The sequence below is a fragment of the Mixophyes fleayi genome, chromosome 10 (assembly GCF_038048845.1).
Source record: "Mixophyes fleayi isolate aMixFle1 chromosome 10, aMixFle1.hap1, whole genome shotgun sequence".
Lineage (NCBI taxonomy): Eukaryota > Metazoa > Chordata > Amphibia > Anura > Limnodynastidae > Mixophyes > Mixophyes fleayi.
Window position 1 is genome coordinate 7,587,122 of NC_134411.1, and position 17,204 is coordinate 7,604,325.

The 17,204-nt window shown below is 37.9% G+C and overlaps 1 protein-coding gene across 1 annotated transcript in view; it reads left to right on the forward strand.

Annotated features, from left to right (window-relative positions):
* Positions 1 to 17,204, forward strand: part of CDC42BPG (CDC42 binding protein kinase gamma) — a 93,008-nt gene that overhangs the window by 43,726 nt on the left and 32,078 nt on the right. The window contains exons 4-10 of the mRNA XM_075187788.1: positions 7,788 to 7,883; positions 8,281 to 8,429; positions 9,175 to 9,268; positions 12,274 to 12,474; positions 15,287 to 15,535; positions 15,969 to 16,048; positions 16,555 to 16,643. Of these exons, the coding sequence (XP_075043889.1) occupies positions 7,788 to 7,883; positions 8,281 to 8,429; positions 9,175 to 9,268; positions 12,274 to 12,474; positions 15,287 to 15,535; positions 15,969 to 16,048; positions 16,555 to 16,643 (958 nt within the window). The remainder of the gene's footprint in view (positions 1 to 7,787; positions 7,884 to 8,280; positions 8,430 to 9,174; positions 9,269 to 12,273; positions 12,475 to 15,286; positions 15,536 to 15,968; positions 16,049 to 16,554; positions 16,644 to 17,204) is intronic.

Here is a 17,204-nt window from a genome sequence, read left to right on the forward strand (position 1 = left end):
CATGGAAGCTAATGCTTGTTGATGTATGAAGTTTGGTTGTTTTAAAAACGTGCACCAACTAAACGCAGTGGTGTCGGCCATATTGTGGGCGGAGCTAATAATAAAGCTACAAAATGACTTTGACCTTGTGACATTGCTGAGACATGAGGTACTCTGTGCCTCAGCGATGTCTCTAGTTTGTAGTGAATTGAAATTGTGCAGTTTCATGAATATTGTTTTAAAATTGTATTTTTGGAGCTCCGTGGTGTCATACATTGTTCTGCCTATTCTAAGTTGGGGGTCATAATGAAGAAATAAAAGCACACCAAATTTTATTTGGATGCTTGTGGGAAAATAAATTTTAAATGTCTTGTGCGCACTAATTTTCTTCTGTTTGAGTCATGTATATTATGAATCATAGTAACAACAGTTCCCACAGTGTTGTATAGAGTAAGCAGTACATACTGGGCATTATAACCATTCGTATACATGAAGACTGTCCGTAAAAGTTTACATTCCGAATATAGTTTAATTATTTTTTTTTCTGGAATTGTAGATTTAAAAAACATTAGATGGGGATCTAAAATAAAATCCAAAGTTCTACTAACTAGAGGATTAGGTGAGTCTCCTGCTACAGCCAATGGTTGCTTGAGCAGCCCTTGTTTGTGGTTGTCAGGGCCCCTCCCTCATGAACCTCTCATTTGCATGAATGTGAAGTTTAACGTGGGAGAAGCTTAGACTGAAGACCAACTTAGGTAGGTCTTGTTTGAATTGTCAAAGACCATTTTAAAAAATAAATAAATACAACTAAACAAAAACACAATCCCTTTTTCTGAGTAGGGTATATTTTTCCTTTAATTGATGGCAGGACACCAAAGGAGTGCAGTGCTCTGATTACACCTTTGAAGTGAAAGGGAGGATACACAGTTTGCTGAACAGACACACTTCTGTAGATTATAGAGTTGTTTTATGAATCACTGGCTTTACATCACTTTCAGCATAACACAGATTACTGCAGGAAAATATTGTTTTTAGAAGTCCTTTTATTCGCCACTTCTGAAACCCAGCCCATGCATGAACTATACCACGAACACTGAATTGGGCTGGGTAGGGAGAAGACGTTAATGGGACATAAGCGGAGGACCATGTAAGGCTATAGCATGTTTAAATCCTGGGAACATTTTAGACTAGTTAAATACAAATAATGTTCGAAATTCTTTTTTGCTGCGTAAAACATGGGTTTGCTTAAAAGTAATCTCTCGTTAGAGCCGTGACGCTCGGCTGCCGTGATGAAAGCTATCTAGAGTGACAACAGAGACTTGAGGTCCCCACTTTGCTGAGCATCGACTTGGAAGCCCAAATTACAGCTTTCTTTTTCACTGCAAGAAACCAGATCAATAACCAAAATTTAAAATTATAGTGGTAGATATAGAATATAGGTGATTTTCTGCAGGGTTGGACAATAGGCCCATTAATTTTAAATATACATGTATTAAAATTTATTTTCGAGTGCTTCCCATTGGGTTATGCAATACTGAGAAAACTTTACTAGGACAGGCATTACAGCGATGCAATCAGTGCAACGATAATTGATAGATAAACTACTCTTGGAAAAAGCATTGAGGAGTCTTTGCTAGCGGGGTGTTGTCGTCGTCTATAACCTCATTTAGTCTATAGGGCAAAGCGAAAATGAGCCCTTTTGTCAGCGAAACCAAAGGCCATTTTTTTTTTTTATTCAATTGTATTTTATTTTCTTAGGCTTCACACTATTTTAACTGATCAGGAAGCGTACAATGATATTTCTCATATATTTTAATATATACAAACTTATGGGGGGATAAGGTTCTCTTTATGTGATGAATAACCTTCTCCCATGAAGTATAATCTATTTGTCCCTTAAATGTAATGGGCCAGGATTTGCAGTCTCCATAGAACACTGTTAATGGGAGCTCTGGTTTGTGAGCGATACAGAGCTGACCTTCCATTCCCCCCAGGTTATGTCAAACTGGAATGCCAAGGTATGTCACTGTTCCTATTCACTGACGTGTCTGGGATGCCTTCCAGAGATCAGACAAGTACAGACAGGCATGTCAACCCATCCTTTACCTTTTATGAGTGATTCAGGAGGCTTGTGCTCATATGTGTTTATAGTTATATATGTTATGTATATTCTTTGTGCGGAACGTCTGCATTACTCAAAATGCCATAGATTATCCCGGCATCTTTTGATAATGGAAAATATGATACATTTTGAGAATAGTGCATGGTAATAGTCACCTGCAGTAACTCTACGGAAAGGATCACACATTGTGCTGGGAGTGAACTTTGTGACTTGTTACTGCTGATGTGGGAATTTTGTGGGTTCGGGAATTATTTACATATCTTGAACTAAACTTTGCTTTCTCGAGTACAATCTAAAGCTCCTCCATGAAGCAGCTGACGAGTGAAATTTACCATGAAAATATTCTCAGAATGTATTACATTAGGCATTATATATGGATGCTTGGTTAATGTTGATAGTTACCAAATATTACAGGCTGCAGATATGGCTAAATAGATGTATACACAGGTAGAGCGTACAGCAATGTAAACCTCTTGTGAACCATATAAATTTACTGTGTGTTGTCTCAAAAGCAACAGAGAATCACTGTGACCCCCCCCCCCCCCCTTCCCCCCCACAAAGCTTGGATCCCCCTGTTGGTTCAGATTTTAATTGCAGTATGTCAGCTTTCTGTGTATGTGCTAATGTGATCGTTGTTGAGAATAGAGCTTAATAACCTTAGGCTCTGCCCTCTTGTGGAGCTACAAGTCGCAATATACCCTGCCAGAGCCTTGTAGTTCCACCGCAAACCACATATTATATACTCTAAAACAGATTTGGGTAAAAAGAAGACAAAAATTACTAGGACACAAGTTCTGTGATCGGCAACAAGATTTTGCTATATATCAAGTAATCCAATCATCCAACTGAAAATGTCGGCATACTGTTGTCATTCATTATATAGTCACATCAAAAATGCCTGGCGCTCATTGGCTTCTATATCTATAGACTAGTAATAATAATGAAAACAGTATCCAGTGAGTGGAGATATATAGGAAGGCAGTAGATGATATAACAAAATACAAATGTATTGCAGACTTGGATAATCTAGTCAATCAATGCATCATAATGTAGATTATTACAAAACTTAGCATAACAAAGATTGGCATATATTTAAAAAGTTGCTTATCCGTGCCGGAATGTTAATAATTGACCTACTAGCATATATCCAGTGTTAAGTATAATCGCTATTAGAAGGTACAATAGACATTTGCTGCAGTGTCTTTACGGAGACAGTCCATCCAGACCGTGTTGAATTGTGGTATGTAAATAAAGTCCAGTATGCAGTACGGTGAACATCAACATAAAGAAATTTGATACTTGGTCAAGCGCTCAATACACGTCATCTCTAGTCAGCTGAAATCATCATAGACGATCACAGTCTCACCCCGGACCGCCGCGCGGCTAAAAATTCTGGGACAAACAGCAAGTATCAAATTTCTTTATGTTGATGTTCACCGTACTGCATACTGGACTTTATTTACAGTCAGGTCCATAAATATTGGGACATCGACACAATTCTCATATTTTGGGCTCTATACACCACCACAATGGATTTGAAATGAAACTAACAAGATGTGCTTTAACTGCAGACTTTCAGCTTTAATTTGAGGGAATTTACATCCAAATCAGGTGAACGGTGTAGGAATTAAAAAGTGGGAGGCACATATAGAAACCGTTGTAAGGGACCAAAAGTAATGGGACAAACTAAACAATCCTACATTAAACTTTCACTTTTTAATACTTTGTTGTAAATCCTTTGCCGTCAATTACAGCCTGAAATCTGGAACGCATAGACATCACCAGACGCTGGGTTTCATCCTTGGTGATGCTCTGCCAGGCCTCTACTGCAAATGTCTTCAGTTCCTGCTTGTTCTTGGGCCATTTTCCCTTCAATTTTGCCTTCATTAAGGGAAATGCATGCTCAATCGGATTCAGGTCACGTGATTGACTTGGTCGTTGCATAACACTCCACTTGTTAGCCTTAAAAAACTCTTTGGTTGCTTTTGCAGTATGCTTTGGGTCATTGTCCATCTGCACTGTGAAGCGCCATCCAATGAGTTCTGAAGCACTTGACTGAATATGAGCAGATAATATTGCCCGAAACACTTCAGAATTCATCCTGCTGCTTTTGTCAGCAGTCACATCATCAATAAATACAAGGGAACCAGTTCCATTGGCAGCCATACATGCCCACGCCATGACAGTACCACCACCATGCTTCACTGATGAGGTGGTATGTTTTGGATCATGAGCAGTTCCTTTCCTTCTCCATACTCTTCTCTTCCCATCACTCTGGTACAAGTTGATCCTTGCCTCATCTGTCCATAGGATGATGTTCTAGAACTGTAATGGCTTTTTTAGATGTTGTTTGCAAAACTCTAATCTGGTCTTCTTGTTTTTGTGGCTCACAAATGGTTTACATCTTGTGGTGAACCCTCTATATTCACTCTTGTGAAGTCTTCTCTTTATTGTTGACTTTGACACATATACACCTACCTCCTGGAGACTGTTCTTGATTTGGCCAACAGTTGTGTAGGGGTTTTTCTTCACCAGGGAAAAAATTCTTCTGTCATCCACCACAGTTGTTTTCTGTGGTCTTCCGGGTCTTTTGGTGTTGCTGAGCTCTCCGGTGCGTTCTTTCCTTTTAAGAATGTTCCAAACAGTTGATTTGGCATCACCTAATATTTTTGCTATCTCTTTGATGGGTTTGTTTTGATTTTTCAGCCTAATGATGGCTTGCTTCACTGATAGTGACAGCTCTTTGGATCTCATATTGAGAGTCACCAGCAACAGATTCCAAATGCAAATGTCACACCTAGAATCAACTCCAGACCTTTTACCTGCTTAATTGATGATGAAATAACGAGGGAATAGCCCACACACGTCCATGAAATAGCTTTGGAGTCAATTGTCCCATTACTTTTGGTCCCTTAAAAAGTGGGAGGCACATATAGAAACCGTTGTAATTCCTACACCGTTCACCTAATTTGGATGTAAATACCCTCAAATTAAAGCTGAAAGTCTGCAGTTAAAGCACATCTTGTTTGTTTCATTTCAAATCCATTGTGGTAGTGTATAGAGCCCAAAATATGAGAATTGTGTCGATGTCCCAATATTTATGGACCTGACTGTACATACCACAATTCAACACGGTCTGGATGGACTGTCTCCGTAAAGACACTGCAGCAAATGTCTATTGTACCTTCTAATAGCGATTATACTTAACACTGGATATATGCTAGTAGGTCAATTTATTAACATTCCGGCAGGGATAAGCAACTTTTTATCTATACTTCTCGGCTGGAGATCAATTTCTTTTCATTTTAGGGATTTTGTGTATACCATCTATGTGTTATTACTACCTATGTTGACTTAACGTTATGTTCAATGGTTGGAAGACGTATCAATTTTTTTGTGATTTTTATATATGCCATAGATTTTATGACCAGAGCAACCTTTCACATGGGTGTCCCTATTTTTCATTGTTAATTATTGGAGATTTAATATTAATATTTAACGAAGAAAAAAGAGGGAAAAACAAAATCTTTTATCCGATGATAAAAACAATAACACTATAATGCTTTAGGGATGCAAATAATGTGAAGTTAGTTTAGCTTCTGGGAATTCAGTCTCTCTTATTGCAATGGCACCGGTAGGATGTTTGACACTGTAAAAATGTTTTTAGTGTCATACCGTGTGCATTAGTAGTGTTTGAATAAAAAAAAATAAAAATAAAAAAAAAAGCAAGTAAAATGCATGTAATAAACACCAGTGAGTGTGAACCTTTGTTAGAGTGCAAACATGTTTGACATGCATTGTTACGTTAAAGTAAGTGGCAGCGTTTGTAGGAATGCAAGAGTTTGTCACATCTGATTTGGAGAAACTAGGTGGTTCAGTGATAGTTTTGCACTTAAGTGAAAAAAATTTTGGGGAATTTCCTGGAAGGAATGATTGAAAAGAGTGCGTTTTAGGGGCAAAACTACTTTAATTCTTCAGCTGATTACTTTAATGGGATGTGATTTTCATATTCCAGTAACACTTTTGCATGAAAGCACATTTCAAGGAGCAATTGACCAATGTAATAAATTTCAGATGTCCCCTCAATATTCTGATCAGGTTAATCCATAAATGAAAATAACCAGGCTGTATTTTAGGAGACAAACATTATAATTGAAATGAAAGAAAAGAGCATTTCCATACTAGATGTGTGTACATATCTCCCAAAATTAATGCCAGTTCAAATTGGGACAAAGTGAAGCGTAACAAAAAGACGATATGGTCTCTTCATGTGGGGGCATGCCACTCTTCCCAGGGGCATGCTAGGCTCACCCCACTTCTGGGAAAGGCTTTTGAATTGCTCCTGACATACGTCCCAACTGAACGACCATTGTGCAAAGTCCCCTCCAATTGGGTTTGTCTAAACTGGGACAGATGTGAGTGTGAGCTAATTGATGGGAGGCTAGTAGACTTGTGCAGAGATATCTCCTTTCTCCCCTTAGAAGATCAAAGCAAAGCAGTCTTAGGGGTAAATTTATCAAGCTGCAGGTTTGAAAAAGTGGCGTTGTTGCCTATAGCAACCAATCAGATTCTAGCTGTTATTTTGTTGAATGTGCTTAATAATGAGAATCGGTTTGTATAGGCAACATTGACACTTTTTCAGACCTGCATTTTGATAAATTAACCCCCTAGACTCATTATCCTGCTGTCAATATATTATTATTATTATTATTATTATTATTATTATTATTATTATTCATTTTCATGATTAAGAAAGTTTGGCTATGCCAACGGCTTCTAACCAGAATAAATTTAAATAAACTAAGTAAACTTGATGCTGAAGTTCAAATATGTATATGAAGGGTGTCTGTGAAGGATGATGTATACAAATTGTATATTAAAGTATAGTTTTTTTTTGTTTTTTTTTACTTTAATCGCCCAACTCCCCCAAATTCTCCTGTCCCTTGCAACACTCCTGTTATGCCCAAAACCGAGTGTATTAAAATGTATGTAAAACTCTAAAATTCAAGCTAAAACATAAATCTATCTACCCCATGTAAATTACTGCACCACTACTTGGTAAATATTAATGTCTCCCATGCATGGAAAAAGAAAATTGCGATACATGTTTTAACACATAAAGAATTTATAATCTGTTTATCAAGCTCTAACTATCAAAAATCTTTCTAGCAAGACAAACAAATACATTTTGGTCTTCTAATAACTTATTAAAGAAATATAAAATATGTAATTATAGATGTGTGTAAATGTACTTACTGGTATATGTAAATACTGGAGAATGGTGGCCATTTTCTTGTAGTACAGATCTTCATCGTGTTAAAAAAGGGACCAAATCTTATTGTTTTATTCTTTATGTAGGACAGTATGAGAGGATAGTTATCTAGAGGTAGCATTAAATCGAAATACTGTATTAACACCTGTCTCCATTTATAAGAGTGGTAGCCATTTTCATGTAGTACAGTAGGTACAGGGAGTCCGGGAGTTTCACGGACATTGTGGTAGAGTAGGCAGCTATGTTCTATGTACTGTACGTAATAGGATTTCTAAAAAGAGAAAAAAAACCGTATTCAAACGATCCCTCCTTGGCTATTCTTTGGGCATTTATTTGTAAGGTAGTATATAGTGCAAAATACATGTATGTTCTCTTTTAAATACTGTGTTTTTTGTTCCAATCCGTGTTTTGCAGACTGCTTGTTTTCGTGAAGAAAGAGATGTTTTAGTGAAAGGAGACACCCAGTGGATCCCTAGCTTGCATTATGCATTTCATGACGAGAATTACTTGGTAAGATACTTTGTTGATTGTTGGTCTCCTAATAGGTCAGCAACAAAAACAGCAACCAGAAAGACACCGATAAAGACCTCTAGCTATTCTAATGATTTTACAGCAAATCCCTCTACACCTAACTAACTGAATGGGGCGGGATTTTGTCATTTAGTAATTTTTCTCAACCTGCTACCTTGGGTCTTGATGATGGTTTCATTCTGCTGCCTCAACAGGAGGTAGAGTAATGAATCGCATTGCTGCCAAGACTTTTGTTTTGATAGCAGCCACAAATCTGCTATTATCTACATTTATTTTTCATTATGCTCCTTTCAATGTACAGTGCTCTGTAATATGTTGGCACTTTTTTATTATTGTGTTCATGTGCTGATGATCTGAAATTCTATTTCATTTAAAGTACTTAGTGATGGATTACTATGTTGGGGGAGATCTGTTAACTCTGCTTAGCAAGTTTGAGGACCGGCTGCCAGAGGACATGGCCCGATTTTACTTGGCTGAAATGGTATTAGCGATAGACTCAATACATCAACTGAACTACGTACATAGGTAAGACAGCGTGCCAGTGACATCCTGATGTATTGTACAAGGTGATGGTGTTCAGCTCTACCCATAAACCTAGTTCACTCTAGAACACTATCCCCATAGTCTTAAACTGTCCCTCTGCTGAACGGAAGCTCCCTGACTTTCCTTCCCTCCAAATTATCCCTCTTTTTGGTCTGATGTATGAACTGGTATTATTTCCTATGTTCAATGTAAAAGCATACATGTTGCATGTGTGTGTGCTCTGGTTTTGCTCCCAGATTCTAAAAATACAAAACCTCACACATCCACATTTGTACTGGTGCATTTCTTTCTGTCTTGTGAGTTACCCCATACTTGCCAACTCTCCCGGAATGTCCGGGAGACTCCCGGAAATCGGGTCGGTCTCATGGACTCCGGGGAGAGCTGGAAAATCTCCCGCATCCCGCAATTGCGGAGCTAAAACGACGGGATTCGCGGTGAATCGCATCATTTTGGCCCTGCCCCCGCGACAAAACGGCATATTTGTCGCGTGGGGCGGAGCCACAATGACGCACTTGCCGCGTCCCGTCCTCTAGACACGCCCCTCTCCCGGGTACAGCTTACCAAATGTAGACAAGTATGAGTTACCCCCATAAATAGACAGTGCAGACCAATGTCTTAAATCGGCCCTGGCTCAGTCAGATGACAGAAGTATAATTTGTGACTATGTTGCTATTTTCTTTTTTCCCATGCAATCTTCAATATTTATTTTTGTTTGTAATCTCTGCAGAGATATAAAGCCAGATAATGTCCTCATTGACATGAAAGGCCATATCCGACTTGCTGACTTTGGGTCCTGTCTGAAGATGAGGCCGGATGGCATGGTAATTGTGCACATTAATGGAATGAAGTCAAAAATGAAAAACCATGTGAAGATCAGCAAAAAAAATATATAATTTTATATAACTTACATACACTTTTAGCTATGAGCTATTTATGAATTCTTTCATGATTCTGAACCTTTTTATTATATGATGCACCTCTCTTGCTAGTTAATTGTTTGTGACACACTTAAATAATATTAACAGCATTTTTGTATCTTGGTTATTTTATATAGATTTCAATTAAAATAGATTTCAGGTATACTCCCTATTATGTATCTTCAATTTTTTCTTTTAAAACTCTTCCCCTTATCACATCTTAATTTGTGAACTATCCAGCATACCTCTGTTGTATAATTTTAATGTAACACTGGTTAGAAATTGCGGTTTTAAATCCTGAGAAACACCACCAAGGGTCAGGTGATATATTTGTAATAAATGCACCTAAAAAGTAGCCTTTGAATAACAAGGTTGATGCAGTTTTGGTGTGCCAAAAAGTGCTAATTAACTAGACAGAGAAAATAACCTTATAATGACCATCAAAAAAATACTTCTTGAACTTTTCTAATAATAAAGTAATGTAGTTTAATTTTATTCAATATCTGAAATTAAAGAAGTAGTTTTAAATAACTGATTATTCTCTCCAGAAATATATAAAAGTTCTCTGGTTAAATAAACCTATCCTTCCTACCTCTATCACTGTAAGGAGTGGAATGATGCTTCCCATCATTTCATTCATAAAAATTGAATGTTGACAACAGAGTTATTGACTCATTTAACTGCAGATTTTGATAAGTAATGTTTTTCCGTATTTCCTTTCATAGTTGCTTTATCCCAATTAGAAACTCCAAAATGTACCTAAAAAAATAATTGGTTAGTTGTGTGAATAGGCAATTATGTTTGTTAAGGGAATGTTGATATATACGGCATAGAAACATGTTTTTCTTTAACCCTGAAATCCTGTCTCCAGTTTCCCCTTTTGCCACCACTGATTCAATATAAACTGTACTGCGATCTGGTAGCCAGGAACCATAACCGATGGTTCCTGGTTACTTATCTGTATCTATTGGCTTTAACTGACATAAAGGCTCATGTATGGGGCTGTGGCACCTGACCTTCATATTGAGCAATATGGCCCTCCCACTGCAGACATAAAAGTGCTGAAGTAGAGAGAGAAGGGCTTAAATTTGTTTTCTGGTGGTGTTCCAAATACTTATACTGCTTGTTCTGTGCTGTTTTGTTCCATCATTTAATACTGTTGCAGTAATTTGTAACATTAGTTCTGAGCTTTTCCATATTGGTTTTGTAGAACCTTTCTCTTCTCCCTCCAGGGGCAAATGCAGGGGGGTTTCCACACCACGCCACCAGTGGGCGTGACCAGCATGCATGGGGTCGTGACTATAATATTAGACAGTGCTTGGCTGCTCTCCAACTCTTCCTATCCCCATAATATACATGGGCAATGCTGCGTGCACTACTGTTATGTGCACGCAACTCTCCCTTTTCAAGCAGAGCCGTGTGAGGCCTCAATTACACAGTGCCCCAGGCTTGGAGGGGGGTTCCAGGCACTAGAAACTCCCCCCTCGGTTTGCCTATGCCCTCCTAAGCTTCATAAAATAAGCTCCTTGAATCTTTCATGACAAAATGTGTGCATTAATATACTGACTCTGATACAATTTTGATCTGGTTAGTAAGAGCTAAATAAACATTCGTTCAATGGAATCAAGGTCACCGTCAATGTGCTGTTTCCTGTTATTTTTATTTTATATATTTTTTTAAAGCCTAACTTGTTACCTAGCTACATTGTGTATTTACTGTAAATTATCTGTATTTCTGTGCAAATACTGTTTCTCCCAAAGTCCATTATTTCTTACTTTGTAGTTTTTACATGTCCTTACATGGACGTACAGGTAAATCATTTATCATTTTTTTTTTTTTTTTTATCCAAACATTTATTTTTATTGTGGCAAAAAGAGAAAAATTTAACAAAAAGAGACATGATAAAGCGAGAGGTACAGGTTAAAAAACAGATATATATGTATATAAGTGGCCACATTTTTTATTTTTTTGTCGGAGGCCAGAACTAAACACAGGTGGCAAGTTTTCTAGCAAAAATAATAATGATGGAATAGAACGAAGGATACCAGTAATCTGGATCCGTATGAAAGAAGTATGCTAAAGGGGGAGTCTAACCTCAAACCTGAACCTACATATAACCTGAAAAGCAAAAGGACTAGACATCCAGAATCTAGAAATCAATCACCCAGATATCTAAAAACCTAACTATCACACTAACTAACCAACAAAACTAACAAACTTACTATCTTAACTAACGAATTATCGAACTATTCTCATTTGTCGTTTTAATCCTGTTACAAATCTTTGTATTATAAGGCAACATATATGGTCTAATAAACCTTCTGCTTTGTCACATAGTTCATTAACTTAAACAGAATGGGGTCCAGCACTGAACCTTACAGTGCTCTCCTTGTTACATGCCTCATCTCAGATTTTTAACCTTCAGACTGCAAAAGGCTACAGTCTCTCTTTACCCATATTACACCTGTACTAAGCTAGCCAAAATTGTTTTCTAACTTTGCACAATTTGCTTTCCCTGAGACTAAGTTTACTACAATCGGGTCCATTGATTGTTATTTTGGGAGTTACACAGATTCTTCCAGTGTGTAAATATGTTGCCTTTATATGTCATATCTTCTATCAAAACACAACAATCAAGTCTAGCACAGTCGGTGAAGTAAGCACCAAGTTCTGCTCACCAAGTAGCACAGAGAAGTGTTATACCGAGCAGAAAGTATTGTGGCTCTGTGATTAGTTACACAGCTTGAAGGTTGTATTTCTGGCTTAAAACTGCTTGCCCAGGGCACCAGAATTCACAGTTACACCTCTGGTCTACTCAAATCCTGCTGTCTGATGGCCCTGCTTCATTTTAGAATGGGTCTCTACCTGATGGAAACGATTCACTGTTGCCTTCTGGTTTGCTCTTGTAGGTGGAGTCATCCGTTGCTGTTGGCACCCCGGATTATATTTCACCAGAAATACTACAGGCCATGGAAGACGGCAAGGGGAAGTATGGGACCGAGTGTGACTGGTGGTCTCTTGGAGTCTCCATGTATGAACTTCTCTTTGGGGAAACTCCTTTCTATGCCGAGTCCCTTGTAGAGACATATGGAAAAATAATGAATCATGAGGTAATTCAAATGCTATGCTCTCCTGTCCTAATACAAAAAAATATAAAGAGCGCTATTGCCTGGCGCAAAAAGTATAAACGGTAAATGTGAATAATTAAAGCAAATATTTATTTGTAAGGTAAATACATCAAAATTGCTCTGGACCAAAACTTAACCAGGAATTAATACACTTGTATAATCCATATATGAGGGATGATGGATCCAAGAAGTCCAGAACATCACCTGTCCATTTAGAGCATTTCCAAAATAAATGTCCTCTCTAAAAGAACCTAGCCGGGTGAATAAGGATGGTTTAGGTAGACAAAGAGACCACTTTTATTAATGGGATGCAAGAGTTGAAAAGTCATTACCGATATTCAATAGAGCAGTCACTCACTTAATATGGATCATACACAGTTGCCTCCGGGATAGTTCCTCTACGAGACGTCCGGGTACTTTGAGTCCGATGCTTCTCCACACGGTTCCGGATTTTGGTCCGGACCAATTTTGATGTATTTACCTTACAAATAAATATTTGTTTTAATTATTCACATTTACCCTTTATACTTTTTGCGCCAGGCAATACCGCTCCTTATATTTTTTTGTATTTGGTTATTTAGGGGAAGGGACCCCCCCTTGATACAATGTATTCCTGTGAAGGCAGCATTCTTTTATATATTACAAAGGAAGCGCGGTGTATCCCCTTTTCATTTTGTTTGTTGCTTTCCTGTCCTGCTTATATAGAATTTCCATGAGTCCTAGTCTTTACAGGTCACTCTCTCTTGGTCACTCCTTTGCCACTTTGAATTCTAGAAAACATTTCGAGTACAGATTTAGACTTGTAATGCATGTAGATATCTGTATCACCATCTAAGCTGGCACATTATAACCTCAACAGGGTTTGTGATTTTACACTTATATGCTTAACCAAATTAGAGAAAAGTTTCTCTTGTAGTGGGGGCACTCTAGGGTGAACTGTCAGGAACCTCTCTGTTAATATGTATTACAAAACCCACTAATCATTTTAATTGGAGCCACTGTAGCTTAGCACCATAGAATGCATTGGGTAGATACCGATGAGAGAATGCACTCTTGGACAGAAATCTTGGCGGTTAGATGCAGAATTAATAGAATCAAGAATCCCAAAGGAATCGCATCAACAGAGACTCTAGCCTGATAATGCAATCCTGTTAGGTGGATGTCAGAAGCAGGTTGAGTTGGAGTGAGGTGTCTGAACTGCAGATTGCAGTTTCGAATGATATGCAGCATTATATATATTAATAGTAACTTCGGTCCAATTACAGAAATAACACCATGTAGATATGAGAGGAAGGTCTGATGTGAACTGAATAATGACCTCCTAGGATGTCTCATTAAAAGAATGGTATTCTGTTCAGACCGAAAGGAAATGTTAATCACCTTGTCTCATTAGACACCGCATTGATCATTAGCGGTGCTGATCTGGCAGTATACACTGCTGTTAGGATTGACATAGATTAACAGAGGTTAATACATTTTTATTGGTGTTGCACCTCTGCCTCAAAGGATTGAATAATGGATAAGAATAGCAGGCAGTCATATAGGATACTATTACACATTTATTGATTGTTCCGTGTGGACGTTCAAACAAAGATTCTTTTTTTTTATAAGGCAATTATATATTTGCCTCCTGGCTGCAACTGCAACGGTGACTCTTGGAAGTTGCTTGTAAATTATAGATTTGATAATCCGCCTTTGAAGAGGCAAAAATAGACAATTGGGTTGATAAGTACAGGAGATATGTGTGATGTGTAAAGGAAAAGAGGGAGACCGAGTATGTAATTAGATGCAGATAAGAGGGATTGAATGTTTAAGGGAGGAGATAATAATGGTTATGGAGTCCTAAATAAGGGAGAGGAGGAGAGGATTGAGTTTAGTTGATTGAAGAGAAGAAACCGTAGCTGCAATGAGTGTTGGAGAGGTGAATGGATTAATAAATATGGGTGAAAATAAGGGAAATCTTAAAAGAAGACTGGAATGGGATAAAAGTAGAGAGGAACAAATAAAATAGGGGTGAATTTAATCAGGTGTACTATTGTGAACTGTGCACGAGGTATATGCATGATGCACCAAGGAGGAAAGTTAAGGAAGATCTATTAATAAAAAATAAAAAAAGTGAAGGATTTTAGAGGGAGCAAATGATGTAAGACAGGAAGTGGAAAATAGATGTACTGGATGGTGTAAGAGTTGAAGGAGAAGGCGAGGAAAGGGATGAGAGAGTGAGGGAAAAGAATATTTAAAATAAGTAGGTAAAGTATGGGAAGGCAACTCTGGGGCTAGTAGGGAAATCCTACAATGCAGTTTAAACTGGTTAATATGAGGGGGTACAGTAGGAGAGAGAGTGAGTAAGAAGTAAGGAAGAGTAAATAAAAAGCAGATCGGAAAGGGCATTTTAAAGGAGTACAGATGAGGGAATGGGAAATATGTATCAAAGAAGCATTAGGGCTGACCAGCAAAGTAAGGCTGAAAGAAAACGGATCGACAAAACTGAAAGACTGTTATAGGTATGGTTAAATATTGACAACTTTTTTGTAAATATTGCATTTTTTTTTACATTCTTCCATGTTATGAGTTCAGAAACATAGTCCTCTGGGATGTAGTAGTTAGCTGGATAGAGCTGATCATTCTAAACTCATTCTACGTTCATGAAAACGAAATCTGAATTTGATAACTGGAACAGTTACATGTGTAGGTTTTGTTGTTCTGTTATATTTACAAATTTTGTAATGTAAGATATATTGTTTAGACCATGTTGGTAAGAGCTGCCTGTTAATTCTTTACACTCTTGGCGCAGGAACATCTGCAGTTTCCACCTGACATTACAGATGTCTCAGATGATGCAAAGGATCTCATCAAACGCCTTATCTGCCGGCAAGAGAAGCGCCTCGGTAGAGGTGGGGTCGATGACTTCAAGAAACATTCCTTCTTTAGTGGAATAGATTGGCATAACCTACATACAGCTATTCCACCCTACATCCCTGAGGTGGACAGCCCGTCGGACACCTCCAACTTTGATGTGGATGATGAGTCTTTGAAAAATTCGGTTGGTCATGGTTTAATTTTTAACTGTGTAAAATTCGTGCTGGTGTAAACATAAACCTTAGCAGACCATGGGGTTTATTTACTAAACTGTGGGTTTGAAAAAGTGGAGATGTTGCCTATAGCAACCAATCAGATTGTAGTTATCATTTATTTAGTACATTCTATAAAGTTACAGATAAAATCTGATTGGTTGCTATAGGCAAAATCTCCACTTTTTCAAACCCGCAGTTTAGTAAATATACCCCCATGTCTTTATTCTGTCCCATTCAATATATGATTTTCTCTCTAAATTCAGAAGACAGGAATTTCATTTAGTTACATTTACACTGCGCTGTTTCTATTTGTTAGTTAAATGAGTAAATGTTATGGATTGAACAATTTTACTACTTTTAGAGCATTTATCTTCAATTAAAATGTTACATTTTTTTTTCCAGGAAACATTACCTCCAAATAACCACAATGGGTTTGCGGCACACCTACTTCCTTTTGTAGGATTTACATTTACATCCAACTGGTTTGTATACTGAGCAGTCTGTTTTATTAGTTGCATTTATCACTTTTGTTAAGGTCCATTGTTTTTTATCTTTTTTACTTTTTCATCACACAAACATTTCTGTCTTATTAGATGAATTATTTCTTATTTTATATGACCATGTTAAAACTAATTAAATCTAAAGTACAGGGCGGTATTCAATTGTTAGCGAGATCGCTGAAATACTTGCGCTCCAAAAATATTACCGTTAATATCTCGCTGAATTTCAGCTCGCAGCTCCCTGATCTCGCTAACAATTGAATACCCCCCTAAATGTTTGGTCGTCATGGCCGCAATATGAATCGATAAATTCTTCTTCCATATGTGTTTTATACGATATGCTGTTTGAGATCTCTACTCTCTTTACTTTTGTGTTGTTTTTAAGAGAGCTTGGAGCGTTTTAAAGAATTGGTGTTACACACCAGAGACGACAACCAACAAAATGTTTTGTTTGATATTTTTTTCATGTGTTTGTGATATAAATGTAGCTCGTTATCAGACAGAGGGACGCTGATGAGCTGCGTAGTCAATAATGAAATAGGGACCAGACTGGGACAAGACAAAGACCACATTCCAGGTAAACTACTCTTATGGTGCATCATCATCATCATCACCATTTATTTATATAGCGCCACTGATTCTGCAGCGCTGTACAGAGAACTCGCTCACATCAGTCCCTGCCCCATTGGAACTTACAGTCTAAATTCCCTAACACACACATACACACAGACAGACTAGGGTCAATTTTGTTAGCAGTCAATTAACCTACTAGTATGTTTTTGGAGTGTCACGGGGAGAACATACCATGGCCTAACCTTCACAGATTAGGCCATGGTCGGGAATTAAACTCATGACCCAAGGTGGCTAAGTGGTTAGCATTTCTGCCTCACAGCACTGGGGTCATGAGTTCAATTACCGACCATGGCCTTATCTGTGAGGAGTTTGTATGTTCTCCCCGTGTTTGCGTGGGTTTCCTCCGGGTGCTCCGGTTTCCTCCCACACTCCAAAAACATACTAGTAGGTTAATTGGCTGCTATCAAATTGACTCTAGTCTTTCTCTCTCTGTCTGTCTGTCTGTTTGTGTGTCAGGGAATTTAGACTGTAAGCTCCAATGGGTCAGGGACTGATGTGAATGAGT